General features: G+C 44.9%; 1 protein-coding gene across 13 annotated transcripts in view; it reads left to right on the top strand.

Annotated features, from left to right (window-relative positions):
* CACNA1B (calcium voltage-gated channel subunit alpha1 B) overlaps window positions 1-24,416 on the top strand; it is a 333,802-nt gene extending 309,386 nt beyond the window's left edge. For 6 of the 13 annotated variants that reach the window (XM_080990755.1, XM_080990754.1, XM_080990753.1 and 3 more), the window contains 9 exons: window positions 3,153-3,261; window positions 4,309-4,413; window positions 5,435-5,547; window positions 6,011-6,132; window positions 7,591-7,732; window positions 9,707-9,856; window positions 16,389-16,590; window positions 17,933-18,132; window positions 19,473-24,416. In XM_080990755.1, the coding sequence (XP_080846881.1) occupies window positions 3,153-3,261; window positions 4,309-4,413; window positions 5,435-5,547; window positions 6,011-6,132; window positions 7,591-7,732; window positions 9,707-9,856; window positions 16,389-16,590; window positions 17,933-18,132; window positions 19,473-20,012 (1,683 nt within the window). In that variant the 3' untranslated portion in view covers window positions 20,013-24,416. Of the gene's footprint in view, window positions 1-3,152; window positions 3,262-4,308; window positions 4,414-5,434; window positions 5,548-6,010; window positions 6,133-7,590; window positions 7,733-9,706; window positions 9,857-13,183; window positions 13,220-16,388; window positions 16,591-17,932; window positions 18,133-19,472 lie in introns of all 13 variants that reach the window. The other 7 variants (XM_080990744.1, XM_080990747.1, XM_080990751.1 and 4 more) reach the window with 4 other exon arrangements.
* Window positions 24,417-26,192: the final 1,776 nt, after the last annotated feature.

Here is a 26,192-nt window from a genome sequence, read left to right as displayed (position 1 = left end):
ATGAATGGGCACACATTTGACTTGTTAGCCTCTGTCCTGCTTGCCTTCTAAAGCCCAACATGTAAGCAAAGCAGCTTCTACTTCAGCTATAGGTTTAGGGCTCCTTTGACTGCCATCTGAACCATCTCAGAAAATGCTCTGATCACACACAGAGAGAAAGCTGTTGCAGTAGATTCCCTAGATCACATCTTTCATTCCTTTTTGTGAGTTACCATAAGAAACAAAATCTGGCAGTGGGGTGAAACATGCAGCAGTTCCTCATTCTTGCAGGGCTTATCCACACTTACCTTTCCTCTGTACTTTCCAGGCATGGTTCCCACTTTTAAGCTCCATGTCCAAGCAACAATCTGCAGAAAACCCTAAATCCTGTTTGTTGCACTTCAGCTTTAAAGACTGGGTTTTTGTGAGGAAACTCTGGGGCAAATAAAACGAGTGCTTGGACCCAGAACTTTAAAGCACAACCTGTGCCTGGAAAGGTAAAGGTAAAGGGACCCCTGACCATTAGGTCCAGTCGTGGCTGACTCTGGGGTTGTGGCGCTCATCTCGCTTTACTGGCCGAGGGAGCCGGTGTACAGCTTCCGGGTCATGTGGCCAGCATGACTAAGCTGCTTCTGGCGAACCAGAGCAGCGCACGGAAATGCCGTTTACCTTCCCGCCGGAGTGGTACCTATTTATCTACTTGCACTTTGATGTGCTTTCAAACTGCTAGGTTGTCAGGAGCAGGGACCAAGCAACAGGAGCTCACCCCGTCACGGGGATTTGAACCACTGACCTTCTGATCAGCAAGTCCTAGGCTCTGTGGTTTAACCCACAGTGCCAGAGCAGGGCAAAAAGTAAGTGTAGATAAATTCACAGGCAGGAGTTGCATGGATCTGAATAACAACCTCAGATTACTAACAGCACAAAAACCAGGTCTTCTGAGGTTTGGGGGGGGGGTATAGGCTTCCTTCTGGCCAATTGATGCTCATTTCCAAGCCCCCCACCTGGATTAGGATACAGCTCTCCTGAGAGAAATACACACACACACACACACACACACACACACACACACACACTGGCTTTTCTTTCACTTCCAAGCATCTTTTCCCCTTTCTTTTTCCCTGTCACTCACTGCAATGGATACAGTGGGACTGTCTGAGTAAGTTTGGACCATGGGGCTGCATTGAAGAAGGTAGGATTCTGCTGCTAACATTTTCTGTGCTGACGACAGCAAAAAGTGGGTGGCAAATTAGATCTGTGTTGGGGGGAGCTTAATTGGAATTTAACGGGTGGTATCTGATGCCCTCATGCCATTAATGCAATGGAACTTTCTCTTCTTTTCCCAGACCCACCCTATGCACTCTCTAAATGTGCTCCGAGGGGTAAGGGAAATCCCAGTTCAGGTTTAGAACACAGGGGAACTTCTGTTGTACAAATGTAAATACTTAGCACTACAAGAGATTTAGCACTACTTTGCATTCAAGCCAGCATGTTTTGAATTGCTTTGGCACCTAGGTGTGTTTCTCATGGACTAAGGAGGTGGCTGCTATTCCTGAAGCACTATCACTCATTTCATGCCTTATTTCCTCTTTGTCAGCAATTATTCCCCAAGAGCTCACTGTCAGTTCACTAGTTTCCAGATAGCACCTTTGAGGACATGCTTCGTACAGGCAATTGTTTATCAATGGTTTCATGTAGAGGTTTTCAACCTTTGTGAGTCCACGGCTCATTGACCAACTACATTCTTTCTGTTGCACCCCTGTGGGGCTCAGGAGCCCACTTATGTCACCCCTTGCCTGAAGAACTGGCAGCCCCTCACCCCCTTTCGAACCCTCTCCCTTATGGATTGTTCTCTCAGCCTCCTCTCTTCTCCCCTCTCCTTGGGAGTCCTCTGGGCAGGTGGAGCTGCCACCCCTGGTCTCTGAGCTGCCCCTCCAAAAGAGAGGTGCCTCCTCCCACTGCTCCACCCCCTGGCTGGCCTCAAAGGCATCCTTCACCTGGGGAGCTTGTAGCCAGGGCTGCTGAAACAAACAGCTGTGCAAGCCTTTGGGAGGCAGAGATGTGAGAGGGCATCAGAGATGGGAGGGAAGGAAAGAGGCAGGCATTTGGGGGCTGGTTGAGGGCAGACTGAAGCTAGCAGGGCAGTTCACCACCCACCCCAATGCAATAGTCTCCTCTGTTTAATAGTTATTCCGTATCCCCAGAAAGCCCTGGGCAATGCACAATTCCCAGGATTTGAGTTGGGGGGTATTGACAATAATAGCTTGCATAAAAGCACCCTGTATGGCAAGAATGATATTGATGGCTGCTAGCCATGATACCATCTCCAATAGTAGCTGTAGAAAATAGGTATGTCTTTTGATACCAGTTGATGGAAACCACAAGCAGGGAAGAGTCCTGTTCATGATCTTCCCAGAGGCATCTAGCTGGCCACTGTGAAAGCAGAAAGCTGGTCTAAGATGGGTCTTTGGCTTGATCCTGCAGGACTCTTCGTATGTTATTAGGCAAAAGATTATTTTTTTAAAATGCTGCCATACTGCCATTTTTGAAGTACTAAAACACAGAAAGAAGAGCTGGTCACTCTGTCCATGGAGGGAAATGCAGGGTGAGATGGTTTTAAGGTATAGAAAGACAGGTTTAGGTTATAGCTGAGAGTTTCCAATACATAAGTGAAGCTCAGCATTCATTCATACATTCATTTTATTTGTATGCTGCTTTTGCACACAAAAAAAGAAATCATGCTCCAAGCAGCTTACAATAAACAGGGATGCATTTCAAACAAACACTGCAAAAACAACTTCCTAATAACATAGCAAAACAAAAACATAATATGCAAAAGCATATTTCAATACTATAAATATAACAAAATTACTTAACCAGCATGCTGTATCCCATAGCAAAAATAACTAGGGAGCTTCAAAGTTTCACCTTAGTCCTAGAAACACCCCTCCCATGATGTTGGAATATTGGAACGTATTGAGATTGTGGATATCTGGGGCTTGTTACCTACGTCAGCATATGAAAAGTTAGCATTGTGGAATGTCAGCTCTTGGTAATCAAGCTTACTCTGAGGAGGAACGAAACTGAGTACTAGAAAGTGGGGTGGGCGAGTATGAGGTATGGGGAGGGGAAATAAGTTGATCAGCACTGATAGAAGCCTGTCTGTCTCTCAGCGCTTGGTAAGGATGAATATGCCAATCTCAAATGATGACTTGAGTGTCCACTTCACATCTACGCTGATGGCCTTGATCCGCACTGCCCTGGAAATCAAACTTGCATCAGGTGAGACAACAGCAGCTGGCTTAAAAGATCATAATTGTGTGAATAGGAATGAATGGGGAATGGGGATGGGGACTTTGGCCCATACATTTTCAAAATTGATGTATGGAAATGGGCAAATTTCAGATTTTAAAGCAAGATATCTGAGCAAATTTCCACTTTACTAGACCAGGACCTCCAGATGTTGTTGGACTATATTTCCCAGAATCCCTGACCATGCTGGCCTAGGGTCATTGGAACTCTGAGTCAAGAAAACATCTGGAGGATCCATAGCCCTGCATTAGCTTCATCAAGCTCAGTGTTAGCACATCTACTTTGTATGTAGAAGGTCCCTGGTTCAATACTCCTTGTCTCCAGGGACAGACCTCCTATCTGAAACCTGTAGAACTGCTACCAGTCAGTGCAGACCGAGCTAAATCAACCAGTGATCTGATTCAGTACTTTGGTGCATTCTGGAAGAGCTTCTCTCTTCAGAGAAGTAAGAAGTAAGAGCGTTGACATTGCTCACAGTCTTCTTCCCCTCCATGGAAGAGGAGCTATTCTCTACCGTGCTCTCTTTTTCCCTTTTCAAGCTTCCTGCAGAGTAAGAATAATACCCTTCCTCATAATAATAACCTCTCCAAAGGGTAGGAATAATGCCTTTCCTTGGGGCCATCCAAGAAAGCTGAGTGCTTGCAGATTCAGGGCAGGCAAAAGAAATTACTTCACATAATAGTTAAGCTATAGGATTTGTTCTCCCACAATCTCATGATGGCCATCAACTTAGAAGGCTTTAAAAGAAGTTTATGCAAATTCATGGAGGATATGTTTTATCAATGGCTGCTAGTCATAGCGGCTGGCTATATTACCTCCAGTATCAGAGGCATATCTGAATGTCAGATATTGTGAATCATGTGGTCCTTCCTGTGGGCTTCCCATTGGGACATCTGGTTGATCACTTCGAGAAAAAACGTACTTTGCTTTATAAGCCTTTGCTCTGGTCCAGCATGGAGCCTGGTCTGTGAGTGAAACATTTTCTTCCTTTGTATCACCTGGCCCATGGCATGGCAGGGGTCCTTCAGCTTCAGTGTGACATCGAGCTGAGGAAGGAGATCTCGCTAGTTTGGCCCAATCTTTCGCCAAAGACCTTGGATCTGCTAGTACCACCTCATAAACGTAAGTCCCATATTTCCCTTTGTACCACATTGATGGCATAAGCATTAACATTTACACTGAGAAGTGTTTTAGCAGGGATAGGCAAGCTATGGGGACGCTTCAGCAAAACAAGGAAAAAGGACATCTTCCCGAATTCCTCTTCTTGATGTGCTGTACAGTGCTTTAAGGGCTTAGGCCCAGGCCTGGCTGTCAGTACTTTATTGCTATATACTAGATGGGAGGATATGCAGAGTAGGAAATAGGTCACTGCGCGAGGGCCTCCACTCTGATCTAGGTGTCAATCTGTTACTTTGCAGTGCCGCTGAATTGACTCGGGGAGATCCAGGTGCTGAATCTGTTCGGGAGTCCTACACAGTCATGTGTTTGAGGGGCAGGAGTGAGATGGGGACCTGCTTCTCCTTCTCCCAACCCTCCAGACTTTATTTATTATTACATCTCTATCCCACCTTTCCTCCAAGGAGTTCAAGATAGCATCCATGGTTCTCCTGCTCCCCACCTTATCCTTACAACAACCCTGTGAGGCAAGCTAGTCTAACACTCTAACCACTACACCATATTGTCTCTCCTACAGACCTCTTAATTTTGCAATGCAGTTTCCCAGCCAATGGGTACAAAAATTCATATGTTGGGGGAAGGCATGCTTGAAAAGTATTACATTAGTATGCATTATACTGGGGGAAATTGCTTGCAAAAATCTGTATATTTGGATAAATTTTACACTGAAATGCAGATTGCTACAGAAATGTGGAGAACTAAATTTAAGATTGGAAGTGGGAGGAATAATTTTTTGGTGGCCTCATTTTGATTTTAAACAATAGGTACCAAGCCATCTGAGTTTGGTCTAAGAAAGAATTAGGATAGCTCCCCACCCAACTCATGAGAATCTAAGATTTCCATTCATACTGGATGGATTCCATTCACATCCCTCCCACTGCCTTCACCTTTTGCTATTCATCAATTCTGTTCACCCCATCTTTTCCCCCCTCTTATTTTGTTTTCCATTTTTTGTTTCTTTGTCCAGCTGAAGCCATGACAGTGGGGAAAGTCTATGCAGCCTTGATGATATTTGACTTCTACAAACAGAACAAGAACACTCGAGATCCTGCCCATCCAGCACCTGGAGGTCTTTGCCAGGTAAACAGTCTTTTGCACCCTTCACTGCCACTATGTCACTGTGGAGATCAACAATGAGCCAAACTTCACTGACCAGTAGGGGCAGTACAATCAGCTAATAGAATCTTGTTTAGTTTTACCATGGCCTGGTGGTTATTGGCTTGTAGTAACATATAACAAATCACATCTAACCTAGAGGTTACCAGAGCATAGACATCAGAAAATTGCAGTAGTTGCTCCTGCTTTTGCCTCTGGCCTTATCCTCCACTGGCGCTCAGGGTGAAAAATGTATCCCACCCTTACACTAAGCTGCAGCTCCCTACTAAGGAACAGATAAGATTTGTACAGCTTTATTGCTGAGGGATTTGCCAGGCAGGGATAAGGAGGAACCCCTGTCCAGAACAACTGCCAACCTCTACCTCTGTGGCAGCACTGTATGAATTGTTACCAGAGCAGATAATCCTTCCTTCCTTCCACCTTGCAGACTGGAACCGTGTCCCTTTTCCACCCCTTGAAAGCAGCGCTTGAACAAAGCCAGCCTTCAGTATTCCCCAATGCTTTCCTGCGCCAAAAGAGCTCCGCTTCTCTCAACAATGGAGGTGCCTTGTGAGTACCCAGAAAGTTCTCATTATTTTTGGCTAAATTCTCACTGAAGTGGCCGAGCTGGAGCTGTGCCTATTCAGAGTGCAGGTGGGGTGAAGGAGCTCACCTGATGGAATTTGTCTCTGCACACCAAAATTCCTTGCATTTAGAGAACTAGCATCACAATTTTTTTAGCCCAAGGGTGGATAAGCTGTGGTCAATGATCAAGAATGATGGGAAATAAGAGTCCTACAACATACTGAGGGCTACAGCTTTCCCCATTTCTTTTTCTGTCTAACTTGCTCCCTGATATGCTGGTTTTCTAAGTGAGGAGATTGATTTCATTTTTTAAGATAGAGCAGTGTTCCATCATGTCTGTCCCCACCTGCAGTCTGAAGTTGCATGGCTTGAGCACAGGTTTGCCACCTGAGTGATAACTAGGTCCTTCTTAACCTGCAGCTGCTAACTACCTGACTTTGTGGTTGGTTTGTTTGTTTGTTTGTTTGTTTGTTGCCTGCAAGGAAGGGTTTCCCCAGCCTGCTTTATCTACAGTGTTGCATTATGTAGATATATGTGTTTTATTATGTATAACATGAAACAATATAAACAGCAAATAATGGGTATCAGTCACCAGGTATGAAGCAAAATACAGCATGAGTATAAAGCAGAAAATAATAGTATCAAATCACAGAACTGGAGAGTTGGAAGGAACCCTCAGAGTCATCTGCTCCAATCCCCTGCAATACTGGAATCACAGCTAAAGAATCCCTCACAGAAATAAATATAAACCAGTCATAATCAAAGTATATTTTGGTATGTTTGTCTGTACATCACTCTACAGCATTGTGTAAGCTTATCAGTCAAAGCCATACCCTATCATACCAGCACCATTTATCAAGAACAAGAGTTGCTGGAACTCACCATGAACATGTCCCTCATTCTCTTAGAATGACAATGGCGCCCACCTGAGAGGTGCCAGAACTAAATTCCAGGGAGTTCTGGCCAAAAAAGCCTTCTGTATCTTTCCAATGTTACCCTAGCTCCATGCATGCTGCCAGAAGGAGGTGGTTTATATGATTCTTATAAGACAGATCATTGTTGCAACCTTATGAGTTAGGAGAGCAAAGCTAATCCTGGGTCCATTTCTGTGCTTTTGGACAAGTCCCACCAGAGATGGGGCAATGTACCAAGATTTTGGTATACAGTACAGTGGTACCTCAGGTTACAGATGCTTCAGGTTACAGACTCCGCTAACCCAGAAATAGTACCTCAGGTTAAGAACTTTCCTTCAGAATGAGAACAGAAATTGTGCAGTGGCAGCAGGAGGCCCCATTAGCTAAAGTGGTGCTTCAGGTTAAGAACAGTTTCAGGTTAAGAACGGACCTCTGGAACGAATTAAGTACTTATCATGAGGTACCACTGTATTGCATTCTTTGCAAGTTCTCTCTCTCTCCCTCCCTTCCTTCCTCTCTTTCATGACAGACCAACGCCAGAGGGAGGAGGAATCAAGGAGTCTGTTTCATGGGGTACTCAACGGACTCAGGATGTGTTTTACGAAACGAGGACACCAGCATTTGAGCGTGGCCATTCAGAAGAAATTCCCACTGAGCAGACAAGCAAACAGGTGAAGGTTAAATGTACTGTTTTGGTACAGGAGGAGGCTTCACTGGGCTAATCCCAAAAGCTCTGCTACACCAATGAAATGTACTTTCCAGTCTGCTGGCAGCTGGCAGAACAGAACAGCAGGCCTGGTCCATGAAATGTTGCTCCCTAAGACAAAAGGACAAGACCTCTCCCCCTTCCCATATTCTGTGTACTGAAGCCAGTGCTTGAAAGGGCAATTTTAAAAATGCAAACAATTTCTGTCCGAAGGGAAGATATTCCAACACATGCCCACAGCATGTGCCTTGATGCTTTATCCTGATTACATCACCAGCCCCTAGCCAAACTGGCCAGTTCCTCCTTATAAAGAAGCTGTGGAATCCAGTGTGCCTGAAACTTCCATTTTTTTGTTGAATCAATCTCAGTTTGAAATCTAAAGAAACATTGCATATGGATGCTAAAACATCTTTCCATTGATTACACTGCATGGAACACCCCATTGCAATTTAATTTATTATGCAATATTGCTTTATACAAGTGAAAGGTGCCCCAAAGTGATTTACAGGAAAATTGAACTGCCAAATTACATAATACAATATCATTGCGTAAGAAGATTAAAAATTGACTGGCAGAGGGGCTGGAGCACTCCCATGCCACTGTAATGGAGTTGGTATCATTATCCTTGGGACTACATTACTGTATCAGTGGCATAGCATGGGGTGGAGGGTGTCACTGGGTGCATGTTTTGAGGGGGCATGCGAGTGAGCTGTGGAGACAGCTTCCTCACACAACAGCCCAATGGCACCAGCCACAGCTCCATTCCTAGGTCAAGCCTAACCTGGGAGCAGAGAGAGGACAGTTGGTGGTAACACTGCCACCCACTTCCTAGGCTGTGGCAGCTTTCTTGCACCTGGCCATAGCTGCTCCACCTCCAGGGCAAGCCTGACCCGGGGGTGGACCCAGGGACGGAGAGAGAAGAGTCAGCAGCAATGCTGCAGTCCTCTCTTCTGGTTTGCAGTGCACAAGGAAGCAGCTCCACTCTCGGGTCAGGTCTGACCTGGGGGCAGAGAGTAGGAAGAAAGCTGGTGGCAGCTCCCTCACCCCTCTTCTCGCCTGGGCTGTAGCATGCAAGTGAGCTCCCCCATGCTGCTTTGTGAAGCAAGCCACAGGGGGCTCCCTCTGCTCCCCACCCCCCTCGTGGATGTACCCCACATGCATGACCTGGGTGGCTTTAGCATATGCTCCACCACTGTGTTAAATTGTCATGTATATAAATTTTTTAAAAAGATATTTATTAAAGTTTCAGCATATTACAAAAATAAGAGGGGAAAAAAGTAAAAGAAAAGCAAAAAAAACCAAAAATGAAAATACAAAGTAAAAACAGTTAAAAACAAATCAGTCTTTCCATATCTTATCTTTCATCTGTATAAATTGAATTTATTCATGTATATAAATTGAATTGACTTGGGTATAAAAAAGAAGTCACGTGGGTGGTGCTGTGGTCTAAACCACAGAGCCTGGGGCTTGCCGATTGGAAGGTCGGCAGTTCGAATCCCTTCAACAGGGTGAGCTCCTGTTGTTTGGTCCCAGCTTCTGCCCACCTATTTCGAAAGCACATCAAGTGCAAGTAGATAAATAGGTAGCGCTCCGGCGGGAAGGTAAACAGTGTTTCTGTGTGCTGCTTGGTTTTCCAGAAGTGGCTTAGTTATGCTGGCCACATGACCCGGAGGCTGTACGCCGACTCCCTTGGCCAATAAAGTGAGATGAGCGCCGCAACCCCAGAGTCATCCACGACTGGACCTAACGGTTGGGGTACCTTTACCTTTAAAGAGCCAAACACCACTGAGCTCAGCTAAGCATGCAGAGGGGCCCTTTATATCTTACCTCTCCCTCTGAGGATGCAGCAAGTCATTTACCATGATTACTGAGAACTTCTTCTTTTTTTTTTGCCAGCTCCCTGCTTACTTCTGTGCTTCTGCCCCTATTTCTCTCTCAGGTAGTAGAAATGCGAGAGATCAGTCCAACAATGGCCAATGGTGAGCACCAGCCTGGCCTGGAGAGCCAGGGGCGAGCTGCCTCCATGCCCCGCCTGGCAGCAGAAACTCAGGTGAGCGCAGGAGGCTTAACTGGCAATGGAAGACTTACAGTAAGTCAGCGATTTAACACCTTCTTTCTGTCTGTCTTGTCACGTGGAAGACCTTTGGGAGGTTTAACAATGTGAGTGCTGCGGTGGGCAATTTGATTATTCATTTACCGATCTCATAAATAATTGTGGTATGATCTGGAGCAAGCATTCCCCATTACAGACAGCTTCTCTGAGATCCATCTGCAGTCAACAGAAAAGCAACAGGCTCCAGATCCTACTTGCTAGGCAATTTTGTTTGCTGGTTTTGTGCATGTAAGTATGCATCTAATCATAGGGATCCATAACTTTTCATATATCTTTCACCAAAAAGCCTGGCATTCTACAGACTCGGCTTTCTTCAGTAGAAACAGAATTGTACCACATTTTCCCTGAGCCTGCCTGCCTACAAAGCACTCCTCTTTTGCTAAGTTTCTCTTTTTCCACAGTTAAGATACAGCTACGCTTACAAACCTAAACCAGTTTCCAAACCTGTTTAGCCACCCCACCAATGAGTTCCAGGAAGGGGCTGGGACATTCTTCCAACATGAATTCTCAGTAACCTCCTGGAACTACAAGTTCTCATGGTTTTTGTAGAAGAAGATTCAGTGGCTGAAGGCAGCCTCCAACTGTTTTTTAATTTGCAATGCAGGCATGCTCCCAGATATGCTTCCAAACCCAATAGAAAATTATATCTGTGGAATTCACATGAATCCTGTGCCATAATTAGGTTCAATAAGTAAGGTAGAGTTTTCTAGCTAGCTAGAAGTGGTGGGTACATAGTCCACTGCATGTTGGATCCCCTTACAGTAATTCAGGGCTCATCCACACCTTCATCTGTGCCACATTATCTAAGTCCGTGACTAAGCAGGGCTTTTTTTGTCCCGCCACTTTCTCCAGGAAAATACTCAGTTTACTGCTGAATCATAACAAACATCAATTCATGTAAACGCAGTTGCCGTATTTTCCACTTCAGCAATGGGACAAAAAACAAAACCCTCCTGCTCAAACCCGGACCTAGAAATCACAGGCCTGTGCCTAGAAAGCATGGCTCAGACTGAAGTATGGATGAGCTCTCAGTATTGATTAAAAGGTAATGTGAGGCATGACACGAGTACCCTAGACAGCTCTGAACAGCACTTGGGCTGAATAATGCATAAAAGTAGAGCTCAGAAGTTGCTTCATCAGCAGTTATTGCCAGACTGAGCCATATATAAGATCTGTAACTCAGTACCACCTGACCTCACAGGACGAGAGGATCATGGGGTGCTGTGGCAAACTCACAGTTAGAATAAGGAATAATTCACCAACTGATTCTATTGATGGTGGTCATTGATTTAATTCTAGGCGTGAAACTCTCCTGATTTCAGTTGCATTTCCCAAATTGAATTACTTACTAAGGATCTTCTGCCTTAATAAGAGAACCAGAAACATTTCATCTGCAGGAGATATATTTTTAAATCCTCCTCTTGTGCTTAGATAATGCAGCCTCAATCATCACCTGTGTGACTGAGCATTGTCTAGTCTTTCATTTCACACACCATTCCATCATTGACACATGGCTGGTGATCATTCTCCAGCTGCTCTTGGACCACTTCAATTCCCAACCCAGACAACAGGATGTCACTGCCCTGGGTTCCTTCAGCTAGAATTAGAGATGTCATTGAAACTTGCATTTCTTCACTTAAAAATGAGGAAAGCTCATCATTCTGACCTCATATGCATGTATTCCTCAAAGGAACAACACAACATCATGCTGTCTCTCAAACCTCTCATTCCCTTTCTTCAACACAGTCCACCACACCCCTGAGATCCACTTGCTTACCTCCTTGCTTTTCAGTAATGACAAGCAGGAGGTTTTGCCATCTTTCGCCCTCCATCACTGGTTGGCTGCATCACAGCCTACCATGAGCAATTGGGCTTGGGAAATATAGTTTCCCAACGACCACAAACACCCGCAGCAAGGGTGAGCTCTCTCATTTGCTGCCACTGGAGCAACAGAAAGGTTGGAAGTGGGTGGGAAGGGTGGCTAGAGCATCATAGGTGAGTTGAAATCTATAACAGAACAGAGCTGACATTTCTCAGAATACGTTTTTTCCTGAGACACTTTCTGAGATTTTTTCTCACACACACTTTGAAAAAGGCCAAATATTCTCCAACTCTTTTCTTGTGGCAGCTGCCATTCCCACCCACCCCTGCCTCATCCCTTAGGGGGAAAATAAATTCTGCTCCGGCAATTGCTAATGGTGAACTCTGTCCCCAAGATTTTCTCCTGCACCTAGAGGAATTTAGCTGAATCCTCACTCCCTGGGTTGTGTGTCCATGCATAGGGTAGAAATTTTAAGAGGTCTCCATCTCATGCTCAAAGCCATGATTTCCTTATTCTTATTCTTATTCTCCCTTCCTACATCATGCTAGAGCATGGGTGAGGAACTTATAGTCTGCCCCATGTTGGTGGACTCCAGCTCTCATCAACCCCAGCAAGAAGGACCAATTGTAGCCCTGTAAGGTTTGGAGGGCTGTATGTATAATGGGAGAGAGTGAGCAGAAAAGGGATTAAAGAGCAGCTGCTGGTACTCCACCTCCTTCTCAACACCACCCCCAGATTGAGCCAAATAGGAAACCAGTGATGGGAAGGAGCAGGGGGAGCTTCTGCAACTGAGCATTTTCCAGGGACTTTACTAAGCAGTGCCTCCCAGTGCATTGCGGTGCACCTTAGCAAGTGATCAACAGTGCTGCCCCCTGGCCCTAAGGCCTGAGTTTCAGAAACTTTTCCATCTGTTAATATTCTGCATGAGTTGGGTGTAAGGTCTCCCTCTGGAGCAGGGATGGGAATCTCTGGCTCTCCAGACATTGCTGGACTCCAACCCCCATCAGCCCCAGCCAACATGCTTCACAAGGTAGGGTGATGGGAAATATAGCACTCCAACATCTAGAAGGGCCACCCTGTTGGATGTCCCATGCTTGTTGAGTTGGAGTGTGTAAATTGTAGTTCCAGCAACACTTAGAAGGGCCATGGGTATCCACAACCCTGCTTCAGAGAAGTCTGAGGAGATCTAACCTCACTTTCTTCCATTGGAAGTTCCATTTGAATAACCAATCACCAGTCTTGACTCCTCACCAAGTTCCATGGATAACGTTTGACTAACACCCATTTCTGTCTCTTGTCTCTTATTCATCCCCCCTTCCCTTTACCTGTTTGTCTCCCCTCTCTGGTTGCCCCTTCGTCCCCACCCTTTCTTCCCCACCTCTCCATCATCTCGTCTGCCGCGCGCACCTGCTGTGATGTCTGACAATGGCTGTGCTGGTGGGGGCTGCTTCCAATATATTTTCTGTCCGAATTTCTTGCAGAGAGGCAAAGTGCGGTCACCGGGGCGTTACCTGGCAGTATGTAGCTTGCTTGAACTTAAAAGTCGTATCCTCTCTAAAGTCTGTTCAATGAAGGGTGGGGAAGGTTTTTTCCTTTGGGGCAACCTCCCAGGGGCCACATGCAAGTGGTGTGTGGGACCAGAGGCAAAATTCGGGGCAAGCGATAAATGGGAATTCTTCCTTTATACAATAGGTGAGTTTTTACAAACAGCTCTTTCCATCCTCTGTCCCCAGGCAAGCAAGCAGTGTTGTTGGAGTTAAAAGACACATTCCAGCCAGGCAAACACACTCAAGGAGAGTATGAAGCAGGAGGAGTGAGGGGTGTGGCCTGGGGGGCATCACAGGGGCCAGATAGAAAGGCTTAGAAGGCTGCATTTGCACCTCAGGCTGTCAACCCTTTTAGCTCCCCTTTCCCCGCCTGGGGTGGCAATCTTCCATTATAATGAAGTGTGTTCTCTGTTCAGATGCAGAGCCAGCTCCAGATTTAAATGGGCCCTGATTGTTCTGGTAGTGCTCCAAGCCCACTAGCAGCCCTAAATAGCCCTAGCTGCTATTTAAATTTCCCACAATTCCCCAGAGCAATGGTAGGTAAAGGCCTTGCAGGAAAGTTGAATGGTGACCATGTACAGCCATCCTATGGACTGTTCAGAGTGTGGAATGCTGCTGTTCAGGATTCTAGCAACTCCATTTCATTTCCTGCTTTTCTGGGTCCCGTCCCCCCATGCCAGCCAGCGTGGTCACTGTGCATGCTCAGCCTCATTGGGCTGCTATTTGGCCCTCCTCCTCTCACGATAGAACTTTCCAACGCCCCTCTCTATATCTATCTTTGTACTTCTGCTGACTCTCAAGGTTTATTTATTTATTTCATATATTTCTGTGCCACTTAACAATCTTGAAGGGGCTGAGATTTTCTCTAAGCTAGTTGGTTACCTCATTCTTGTCCATGGGTGGTGCCATTTTGGCTTCAAGAATAACAACACACATTGACCTTTGGGAACAGGGGGAGAGGGATAAACAAAATCTCTAAGTGGTTTAAATGATGTCCCAGCCGCACTGAAGTGACGGATGGATAAGTGACTGGGGTGAACATCCTTTTTGAGAGTTGTGTGTTTATAACTTTTAATTCAGAATTTCACAAACTGGGAAAATGTCTGACATGTACCACAGGCTGTCTAGTTGGAAGTAAGTCACTCCTGGGGCTTCAATTACTCCTGGGCTACAGCCCCGGCACAACTTCAAAATCTAAGATATTCCTGGAATATATCAGATAAATCAGGCTTCCTCAACCTTGGCCCTCCAGATGTTTGTGGCCTACAAATCCCATGATCCCTAGCTAGCAGGACCAGTGGTCAGGGATGATGGGAATTGTAGTCTCAAAACATCTGAAGGGCTGAGGTTGAGGAAGCCTGACATAAATAAACGCCCTTCCAGACATAGGCCCCATTTGCACTATACCTTTAGAGCAGTATCATACCAGTTTGAACAGTCATAGCTTCCCTCAAAGGATCCTGGGAACTCTAATGTGTTAAGGGTGCTAAGAGTTGTTAGGAGAAACCCATAGTCCCCTCACAGAGCTACAATTCCCAGAGTTCCCTGGGAAGAGGGTTTGATTGCTTAACAACTCTGAGAATTTCAGAAAACAGGAGTCTTCTAACAATTCAAAGCACCCTTAACACTTATTCTTTGGGGGAAGCCACAACTGTTTAAAGTGGCATGGTACATCTTTAAGTATATGGTGCAGATGGGTCCTGACTATAGTGCTATAGCTGCTATTCATTCCAATGTGGGAGCTTTGGAGCAGACCTTCCACATGACAGGTCACAGATTTCTGTTTTTTGGAAGCTGATGGTGCTTTTTCCTGCCCTCACAATGACAGGATGTGTATGGATTCAGAAAAGGTCTGTGGCTGTAGTCACACCCCTTCTATGCCCCCTTTCTTCCAACCTGCAAGCATCAGAGTTACGAGCAGGCAAACATATTTTGAATCTAACTCCTGGCATTCCAGATTTCTTTTGGAGATTAGACAAGCAGAAATTTATTAAGTTCCCTGTTTTCGGTCTGAGCTAGGAATACCCTCCTGTCAAAAAGAAAAGTGGGTTTTTTTTTTAAATTACAGAAGCATTCCAGTTCTTTCACAAAGTATTGCATTCATTCATTCATTATTTTTATGATAGAAGAAAAAGTGGTTTGATCACTGCAATATTCTGGAATAGCAAAGGAATTACCATGATGGCATGTGGAAGAGTGCGGGGAAAAACAGAAAGAAAAAAACAACAGAGTTCTAGTTTCATAAAGAGTACACCTGGAAAGGCCATAGGAGCAGATTGAGTTGCCCCAGAGAAGTAGACTGCATTTTCTGTCCCCCTAAATAACTGCAGAGAAAACCCCCACATGTCAGGAATAAGGGAGCATGGCCTTCTCAGCATCCCTTCCCCCCACCCCTTTGACATTAAGAACTGAATGTGATGGGTTTCCTTTGCAAGTAAAAATACATTAGATTGCAACTTGGTGCTCTTGGCTTGGCTTGGGCAGATCCTCCTTACACACAAGTGTAAGGCTTTGAAGTGCTGACTTTGAAAAAGGATGGTGAACACCTGTAGCCTTCCATATGTTGGGCTCCAACTCCAATCAGACCAAATTATTTGTAATTCATGTAGTCCAGCAACATATGGGGGGCCACTGGTTTCCTCCTCACTGTGATACAGGGAAAAAAATCTCTCCATCCTTGCCTAGAAAGAGCAAGTAGATTAGAAGGAAAGCCTCTCTCGATCAGGTCAATGGTCATTTAGTCCAGCATTCTGTTCTTTCAGCAGCCAACCAGATGCCCATTATGGGAAGCCCACAAGTGGGGCCTAAGTGCAACAGAGCTTTCTTCCCACATGTGATTTTCAGCAACTGATATTCAGAGGCATACTGACTCCAACAGTGGAGGTCGAGCGTAGCCTTCTTGTCCTCCATGAATCTGCCCAGTACTTTTACAAAGACATTTAAGCTGGTGGCAGTTGCCGTATCTTGTGAAAAGTAAATTTGATAGGTTAACGATGCCCACCTCCCTGTTGTTGCCTTTAAGGGATGGAAAGAGGGTGCTGCACTAGGGAGGAGGGAGGCTACACACTGAACCAACAACTACCTTGCGCTCTCTTCTTTCCCCTTCTTCACCCCAACCTCACCCTGCCTTTGTCCACAGCCCATCCCAGATACAAGCCCCATGAAGCGTTCCATCTCCACACTGAACCCACAGCGTCCTCATGCCACACACCTCTACGAGCATTCCCGGCCAGTGGAGCACACCCACCACCACCACCATCACCGCTGCCACAGGCGGAAAGAGAGGAAACAGAAGTCTGTTGACAAACCACCCAGCCACCTGGCTGATGGTGATGCTGCAGGTGAGGGTATCTTAAAAAACGGGTTGGGTGGTGTGCTTACATTTCACTACAAACAAGACAGACTGAATGCATAGCCTTCATTGCCTATCTTTAGGCACCAGGGAAGAATATTTCTCTTCAACCAGGTGTTTGTGTGATTAACATTCTATGGCTTTTTAAATGTGTTTGTGGGAGGATGGTTAATGGTTTGTTTTTGTTTTATTATGTATCTTGTATTCTCATTTCATATTTTTCTGTTGTGAACTTCCCTGAGGTCTTCAGAGGAAGGCACTATAAAAATAACAACAACAACAACGGCTACAAGTACAACAACAGCAACCATATTTTATAAAGGAGGGATATTAAAAGAAAATGGACTGGGAGGGAGGAGGAAATAAGACAACTCAGGTACAGGTTTATAGGTTGCAATGGTGGAGCTTCATGCTCTGGCACCGGTAAGGGGGTGGAGAGCAGGCGGGTGCATGTCCTGGGGGCATGGGGCACGTCCTGGGGGCATAGCGTGGGGGCATGGCACCCAGTGCAGGCAGGGGGGCAGCCGCGATGGCACCCCACCGGGATCACACTGCCGGGGGCGGTGCACTTGCCCCCGCATTCCTCTTCCTCCACCAGTGATAGGTTGCAAGTTCTTCCAATGGCCAGTTGGTATGAAAGAGTTCAAGGGGAGAAGGATTGAAAAGTTGCTGGTGTTGTATCCAATGTTTGTCCTCCTCAACATAGATCCATTGAAATTAATACACCTAAGATAGTCAATTGCATTATTTTCAGTGGGTCTCATCTGATTAGAACTAACATTGGATGCAATTCCTGATCTCTCAGCTGAGCCAATGGAGTAGCTCTGCTTCCCTTCCCTTCTCTACCTCCCTCTGCTATACTCTGATAGGATGTCTGCTGTCAGGTGATGTTCTTATGATTATTGTCAGGGCTAGTACACTGTCACACCTACAAGAGCCCAGATTCTGTACCTCCTCCACCTCCTGCAAAATTATGTACGTAAGGGATATACCATACACACTGGGCATCCTGGGTATTTCTGTGTCATCTCAATTTAGTTCAGGTCATGGCCAGGGCTTTCTTGGTGGTGGTGCCCAATTTATGGAATTCCCTTAAGAAAGCTGCCTGACAGCCACTTTTTATTTAGGGAAAGCTCAATGTTAGGACATCTGCTTTGCAGAAGGTACAAACCATGGCATCTCCAGGCAGGGTTTACAGAGACCCCACTGTAAAACCCTGGAGAACTGCTGCCAGTTCTCATTTAAGGCATGTTCCCATATTTCTATGGGAAGCAAGATGCTATCAGATGGGCCTCTGACACCACTGGGATTCCTTTTTGTTTGATGAGTAGGTGAAGCAACATCCAAAACCAAAAAGCAGGAGAGGGGCCGGTCCCAGGAGCGGAAACTTCACTCCTCTTCATCCTCTGAAAAGCAGCGCTTTTACTCCTGCGACCGATATGGGAGCAGAGACCACTCACAGCCCAAGTTATCAGAGCGCAGTCGGCCAACGTCACCCAATGGAGGGCAAGAGCATGGAACACAGAAACAGGTGAGGAGCCAGAAGGAGGGTGGGAAGAGGGTGGTGGGTACCTTCTACTGATGACTGAGCAACAGATGCTTTGGCCTTTGTCAGAGCTTTAGAAGCTCATGTACAAATTCTTGGCATTTGTCTTAACTTCATGTGGTTGGAGACATCCTGAAGGGAGAGAAGAAGGCTGGTTGGGCAGCAGGTAATGGTTGGATCACTGTTGCTCTCGTGTTTGCTTGTACATTTGTGATTCAGTTTAAGCAACTCCTTTGTGGTGGAAGAAAGAGGGTTGTAATTTACTCCCTCCCTGTAATAAAATAAAATAAAATAAAATAAAATAAAATAAAATAAAATAAAATAAAATAAAATAAAAATAAAATAAAATAAAATAAAATAAAATAAAATAAAATAAAATATAAAATAAAATAAAATAAAAATAAAAAAAATAAAATAAAATGTGGGGGAAGCCAAAAAGGATGGAGCAATAAAAGGGTTAAGGCCCTTGCAAGTGAGCGATTAATATCTCTAGCAAGAGCAATCTGCCCCCCACCAGCAGCCCACTGGACAGAGAGAAAGAGGGAGAAAGGGTGGTATAAAGAAACTGTGAGAGAGAAGGGGTAGCAGAAAGAAAGGTGGCTCTGCCCATTTAAAGCTACGGCTCTGCCCATCAGTGGTTCAGCCCTGCTGATTGCAGGAAGGTGTTTTTGTTTTGACAAGTTTTTCCAGGCTGGATTGTGGAGAGGCATGAATTGCGCCTCTGTCTACTCTTGAGTGTTTACCTTGTATTGTGTTTTAAACCCATTTTTAGCATTTAAACCCATTTTAGTATATGGTTGTGAATCACATTGAAATTTATCTGAAAGGTGGTTCATAAGTTAAACTTGAGAAGGCTGAGCAAACAAGTCCCATAATGTTCAGTAATGCTTCTGGTCATGAAGCAAATCTATTTTGGGCTTTTGAAGGCATGTGGGAGGATTTTGTTGGTCAACTTGCATTCCCATTTGCCCCAGAACTGTCTTGCTCTCCTATGTTGTCACCCTAACCCACTGGATGTTTTTTCCCCATTTGGAATCCTTTCCTTCTCCAGCTCTTTTGATTTCCTGGGTCTATACCTTTGTTCCAGATTGCTCCTTAACACAGTCGTTCCCCGACTGCATGTCTAAACTCTCTCTTTCCATTTTCTTTCATCTTGTAACATATTCCCCCCACCCTTCTTTTCATGTCACTTGATCTTCTGTTGCTTGGTTCCCCACTATCACCTTCCCTGCCATACACCTCTGCGTTTGTCTGGTGTTCCCCCTCCCCTTCGTTGTTCTTTTTTTCTTTTTTTGTTCATTTGCTTTGTTCCAATTTTCATGTAGGGCAGTGGTTCAGTTAATGAGAGCCCCTTGCTGTCAACTTCGGGTGCAAGCACCCCGTCCCGTGGCCGGAGGCAACTGCCGCAGACCCCACTGACCCCGCGCCCCAGCATCACGTACAAGACTGCCAACTCGTCGCCTGTGCACTTCTCCAGTTTCCAGACTGGCCTGCCAACTTTCTCCCCGGGACGCTTGAGCCGGGGTCTCTCTGAGCACAACGCTTTGCTGCATGGTGACTCCCAGGGCCCTTCGCAGCCCCTGATGGCCCGGATTGGCTCAGACCCTTACCTGGGGCACAGGGAAGACAGTGACAGTCTGTACCATGCTGTGCCTGAGGACACACTCACTTTTGAGGAGGCTGTGGCCACCAATTCAGGACGGTCATCCCGGACTTCTTACGTCTCCTCCCTGACGTCCCAGTCCCACCAAATCCGTAGAGTCCCCAATGGATACCATTATACATTGGGCCTCAGTGCCGGCCCTGGGACCAGCACCAGAGCACGTAGCTATTACCATGAACGAGATGAAGATGACTGGTGCTAGCAGGAAAAAAAGCTGGAGTTCTTGCACACGAAACTGATGAATATTATACATAAAGCTCTGTGTTTATGTGTGCACACATATGTTCAGCCCCACAGCTTCAGGGCTGGAGGGATAAAGAGGAGGGAAGAAGTGCCTCCTCATGGAACCCCCCCCCCCCCAAATGAAGAAGACTTGTCTCTGTGCATGCGCACAATGCTGTCAAGAGACGACGCCTCTCTCTCATACTGAAACCTGTCTGTCCTTTAGTGCTAGAAGGCCCTGGATCAGTAGGAATTGCTGTTCTTTGGAAGGACAGGGCAAGGGAGATCTTGCTCATCTCTTGCTGCATTGCAGTTAACATCACCCTCTCCTTTCTCAACAATAAAACTGTAAGATAAGCAAAAGACCCGGAGAGAAAACCAAAAAAAACAAAAAAAAACTGTTGAACTTTCTGGGACTGGAGCATCATGCAGTTTTGGATAGAAAGAGGGGAAGGAAGGGACAGTCACAGTTACAAACAGAACCTATCATTTCTCTTGTCCACACTTTAAGAGGCAAAAATCACCCATGACGGCATTGGACTCGACATTTGGCAAGACGAAACCTTTTCAAGGGAGCCAGTAATGGGGCCTTTCAGCTGACAGAAGCCGCCATGCTGCCGTCTGTGACTACTTTGATTGGTTTGACTTCCCATTGACTTTTTGGAAAGCATCCCCTTCACTTGGGAGAGGAGAGCTGTTTGGCAGGCAAGGATGGCTCCCAGCCTGCTGCTGCTCCTACTGCTGACAACTTAAAAATCAGTTCCTCTGTTTTGGATGTGAAATGCCCCGTTTCATAATTTTGTCTTGTTTACAATCAAAGCACGAGAGTGAGAGCAAGAGAGTGAGAGTGAGAGTGAGAGAGAGAGAGAGAGAGAAGGGTGGGGTCTGGCAAAAGAAAATGTGTCATTTGGTTTTATATTGAGCTGTTAGATAAACTAACTTTTCATTGTGTGCATTTTTTTTGTAAATTGTACAGTAAAAGAAGAAGAAACAAACAAACAAACAAACAAACAAACAAAACCAAGAGTCCTTCACTGTAGAGAACTAGTCCTATTGTCATTCCAGCTCCACTGTTGTTTCATACTGAAGGCGCCAATTCTTCACTACTAAGTGCCTGATCTTAGGAATCTCTCATGGTGAAGACGCAATCTCTTGTTCCCGATGCATCAGGAGGATGCGTGTGGTGGAGTGGGGTGACCCACAAGGAGGGTTTGGAAGGCTTCAAGTATTGACCAGTGCTGAGTCAATAATTCCACATAGATTAGAAGGCGGACAAGTACAAAATTCTGTGTGTGCTTTTTTCAGATCTTGTTGTGTGGGGGGGTGCAGGGATATTAGAGAGATTTCAACAAGCATCTAGCAACAGGGGCAAATGTTCTTCTGCCAAAAGCAGGACCCTACTGCTCTACACATCTAAGTCTTAACTTGGTTACAGAAGCTCTGGTTGCTCTTCATGGCACATTGTTGGGTGTTGAAGACAATTGAAGAGACTTGTGATTATTGTCCTTTTTTGTGGTGGTTTGGGGGGGGGGATAAAACAAGAAAGCCCCGAGGGAAAACCCTAATTCTGATTCTCAGGGATGAGATTTCTGCTCTTTTTGTCTCTCTGTGTGTGTGTGTTTCTGTGCATCAGGTGCTTGTTTCCGTGTGTGTGTGTGTGTGCGTGTGCGTGTGCGTGTGTGTGTGTGCTTGAGCACTTTCATGAAAAGCTAAAACATTGTTATTCAAAAAACAAACAAAAATAAAACACCTGCACATAACAAAGCTGAAAGACCCAGCCCAACCTGAGGAGGGCAACATTCTATGTTTTGAGAGTGAGCAGAGGAGAGAGGCAGTGATAAGGAAAGAGATTTGCAGGGAAAAGTGACCCCATCACAAGCAAGACAAGAAGCTGTCATATACGAGTACATTTAGATTAGTCATGTGACATCGACTAGCAGCAGTTCTCTGGTTTCCAGGTGGGAGGGAAGTGTCTCTCCCCGTCTTACCTGGAGATGACAGGGATTGAACCAGGAGGCACAGTCTCTTTCCGTACCTTAAAACTATCATGTGCTTCATTGCATCATACAGGCACAATTGTGCGGCTGACATTGTCTGTGGCTCCTTGCCAGGGTTTAACACTTTGGGAGCAAATCCAGGTTTGCCCCCCTTAATGTCTGAAATAACTCTGAGGGAGGAAAGTGGGGCAAAATCCTCTCAGGGCTGAACTACATAGGACATTAAAATGTGCCTTTGTTTAACCCTTGCCTCCGTATTGGGAGGAGATTCCCCCTGCCCTGCCATTTAGCACCTTTGGAGAAGGGGTTATCAGCAGGACCACAGCAGGAGTGGAATTTCTTTCTGCTGTGATCCTGGCGATTTTCAAACCACACCTTGACATTATTTGCATTTTTTAAAAAAAATCACTTGCAGGAGTTAAATGTTAAATGCAAATGCACATTTAAATACATATGCTAAGCTGCACATTACATGTTATTGAGTGCAGGGGGTGGTAGTCAACACGATGGCCTAGATATGTTGCAAACTCCCATCAGCCCCAACCAGCATGGCCAGTGGTCAGGACTGACGGGAGTTGTTCTCCTTTAAGATGCAATGGCTGCCCCATTGATATTGTTGATTAAGGAGCAAAGCCACTTTTGCAGGGTGGGCAGGCTGTATTTCAAGCAGAGAAGCAGCTGGAGAGAGTGGATATTTAACTCTTTCTCTGTGTTCTCTGAAATGCTACAGCTCTAAGGAAAGGGGAGTTTGAATTGGGTCCCTTCCCGTTTCTCCCATCTTACCACATCTCTGCTCTAAATCTCCCCGCTCCTTAAAAACTGTTGCCAGGGCTTTCTTATCCAGCTTTCTCAGATTGGGCTAAAAAGTGCTTTCCCCAAGGGAAAGCAGCAGGACAAAGGAAGTGTGGCTAAGCCCTGGGTTTACACAAATGACATTTCCAAGTAGGGTGAATGTCAGTTTCCTCTCACTGTCCTAGGGTATATGATCAGTCATGTGACAAAGGGATAGACAACCTGTGGATAAAACTTGTTACTGCAATTTTCATGATCTTGGGCAGCTCCAGGAAAGTGAGCCCTGTGGTCATGAAAGCTGCAGAGGTATCCGTGCATCTTTGCTTCATTCAGTATCATGGACTAAAATAAAAGTAGGCCAATATGTCTACTGATGTTGAATTCCAAATGCCCATCACCCAAGGGCATTGCTCGTTCTGGCTGGGACGATGAACTCCAACTAAGCTCTACTCAGTGTAAGCCCATTGAAGTTAATGAGCCTAAGCTGTGCCCATCCATTTCTGTGGGTCTACTTGTGAGTAGGACCAGCACTCAACAATGCCTGGAGGGCACCCAGGAGTCCACCCTTGGACTGAAATGTCACTGTGGACTCTACATGGGATGCATTTCCCTATGATTTCTGTACCTTGAGGCAGCTGGGGAGGCTGGTTTGGGGGAGGAAGTTGAAAAGAAATGTGGGAAGAGGCTGCCCTCCTCCCTCAGATGGGTTTGTTTCCTTCATCTGTAACCAATGTCTGTTTCTGAAGCAAATGCGTTCAGATCCACATGGTTGCAAATGAGTCTTTCCACAGTTTTGCCTCTTCCCTGGGAAATTCCTTAGGAGACTACCTTGTGTGGTTGCTCAGTTCTCCCCTCTACTTCCTGGTTTGTGTTAAAAATAATGGACTGGATCAAAGGGGTCCCGTCTGTTAATGGAAATGAATCTTCCTCTCATACAAGCAGCCCCTACATTTGAAGGATCTCACAGAGGGGAATCTTTGGATCTTAACCACAGTGCCTCTTATTCCACTGTGCTGGAGAGGTTTTTCTTGTCAGAAAGAGCGAGTAAAATATGAGCTGTTTTTGAAGGTATTCCCTTTTTAATCTCTACGAACTAATGCATTATATTGTCACTAGGTGCTGCTACAAGTGCAGTTAAGTGCAGTTATTCAGAAGCAGGAGAACTGCAAGAGAAAACAGAGGAAAATACCAAATTTTGCTAGAGAAAGCTGGTTTTGTTTTGTTTTTAAATTGCCCCAACCTTATTTGAGCATCCTGCTGTTATCTGTTCATGCCTGCATGTTAAGAAACCCATTTGACTCAATTTATAATCAGATTTTTAATATCACACTCAAGTATTGAGCACCGCTAATGCCATAGCCTTTCGGGGGAAATCTAGTTATAAATTGAGTCAAATGGGTTTCTTAACATGCAGGCATGAGTGAGGACAATGCTATTTACAACATTATTCTCTTTAAAAAGAGCATCTTCCAAGTTCAAAGCTATTCTCAACTATTTCATAAAAGAGGAAGCTGCCACCATTTAAATAGGAGGCAGTTATCCCAAACCATTACTGGAACAGTGTTTCGACCACTACATTTTTATTTAAAGAAAAATAAATGCTGATAAACCAATTGGCCAAGGAAATATAAATACTTTGCTGTACCTTTGAAATTGTCCTATTTTTTTCCTAATGATAATTTGTTCTCTCAAGACACTTGGGATAACTTTCTGTAGCGTTGTTAGAGGTTTTCCTCATGTATCAATATTTCTTCAAATTTCACCAAAGTGACATCTAGTGACAGATCAAAAGTATAGCAAACATTATGATGCAGTATTTTTTAAAACACCAGCCAAAATAGGAGGTGAGACTACTGAGAAAATGAGTCAGCATCATATCCCAGTATATTCCAACCACAAAAAGAGCTAACTGCAGATTTTGATAGTTTAATTTCACCTTAAGGTCACACTCCGTGCAAAACGAGCAGCAGCCTGGGCAAGCCAGGGTTTGGGTAGGATTGCTTATTTGACAGGCTGTTTTATTTTAAGAAAGGGATTGATTCTGTAAGACAGCTTGCTTAATGTGCTTGGATTGTTAAACAGAACATGGCATCTTACTGATGATGACAAAAAAGGCCCAAAGGGGAAAATGGAGGAATAGTGAAATGACCAGAGGCAGGTCAACATGGCGCACGCACACACACACACGCCCCAATACCACCTCAAGGCTTTACTTCTAGAGTATTCTGCCCTTTGTTTTGTTTTCTCATTTTTGACCAATCTCATCCCTGGACTATATTCCAGCACACTCTTCTCTCTCAATTTCTCTCTCTCTCTCTCTCTCTCTCTCTCTCTCTCTCTCTCTCTCTTATTAATCCACATGTAATTATGCATACAGAAACTTCATTAACCAAAAGAAAAGAACAGAAAGGAATGGTTAATATATCATAGATGTGATTTTTTTTTTTTTTTAGCAAACAAACAAAAAACACTGTAGGGCTATGCAACAAGATGACACTTTTCACAAATCAAAACAAAAATGGAAAAAGAGGTGAGCAAACTTTTTAAAAACATAATTTTAAAAAACATAATCCATTCCACAGCTTTTATATGTTTATTTCCACAACCCCCACCCCACACACTTTTCCTTGTCTCAAGCTACAGCATGACCGTGACCAAACATTTTTCTACATTTTACATATAGAAAAGGCACAAAACTTTCTTGGAAATTTAAAAAAAGGGGGGGGGGGAATACTCCAATAAATAAAATGGGAGGAGAATAGCCCTCTCTGAGCATGCATGCAAAATATTGAGAGCTGAAGATAAATGGCTTTAACTTTTATTTTGGTTTATCTTTCCTCCTCTATTCTTTCTTTCTTTCTCTCCCACGCACCCACGCACCCCCACACCAACCCCATATGAATCAATTGGATGTGAGAGCCCCACACAAGTAAAATGGAGGCGCTTCACAGTTGCAACTTACATGTGAAATGTGAATAATTAAATTCTTGCATTAGAAGAAGATTAAGGCTGGGAATCCTCGGGGGAAAGAAGTGTGGGTGGGTGGGTGGGTGGGTATTGGGAGAAAGGAGCATGGTGGGTTTTGAATATATTGTTGCCACTGCAAATACCTATCTCAGTGGTTGACATATCCAACCTTCAATTTGCAAACAGCCCTAGATGCTGTCTTGCTTTCAATGCACATGAAGGTTCCAATACAGTTGAAGTTAGCCATGGCTAAGTCTCATCTAAACAAAAGAGGTGCCATTGGAATTTGGGAGCAGAGGTCTAGATTCCTCAGCAGAATGCTCAGGGCTGAGAATAACACATTTTGAAGGAAGACACATCACTGTCTAGGAGGAGAGGGTCCCATTTAAGTCCAGAAACTTAAA

The sequence above is a fragment of the Podarcis pityusensis genome, assembly GCF_964106645.2.
Source record: "Podarcis pityusensis genome assembly, chromosome: Z".
Classification (NCBI taxonomy): Eukaryota; Metazoa; Chordata; class Lepidosauria; order Squamata; family Lacertidae; genus Podarcis; species Podarcis pityusensis.
The sequence above is the reverse complement of the archived record's forward strand: the minus strand, read 5'-3'. Positions and strand labels throughout refer to the sequence as shown.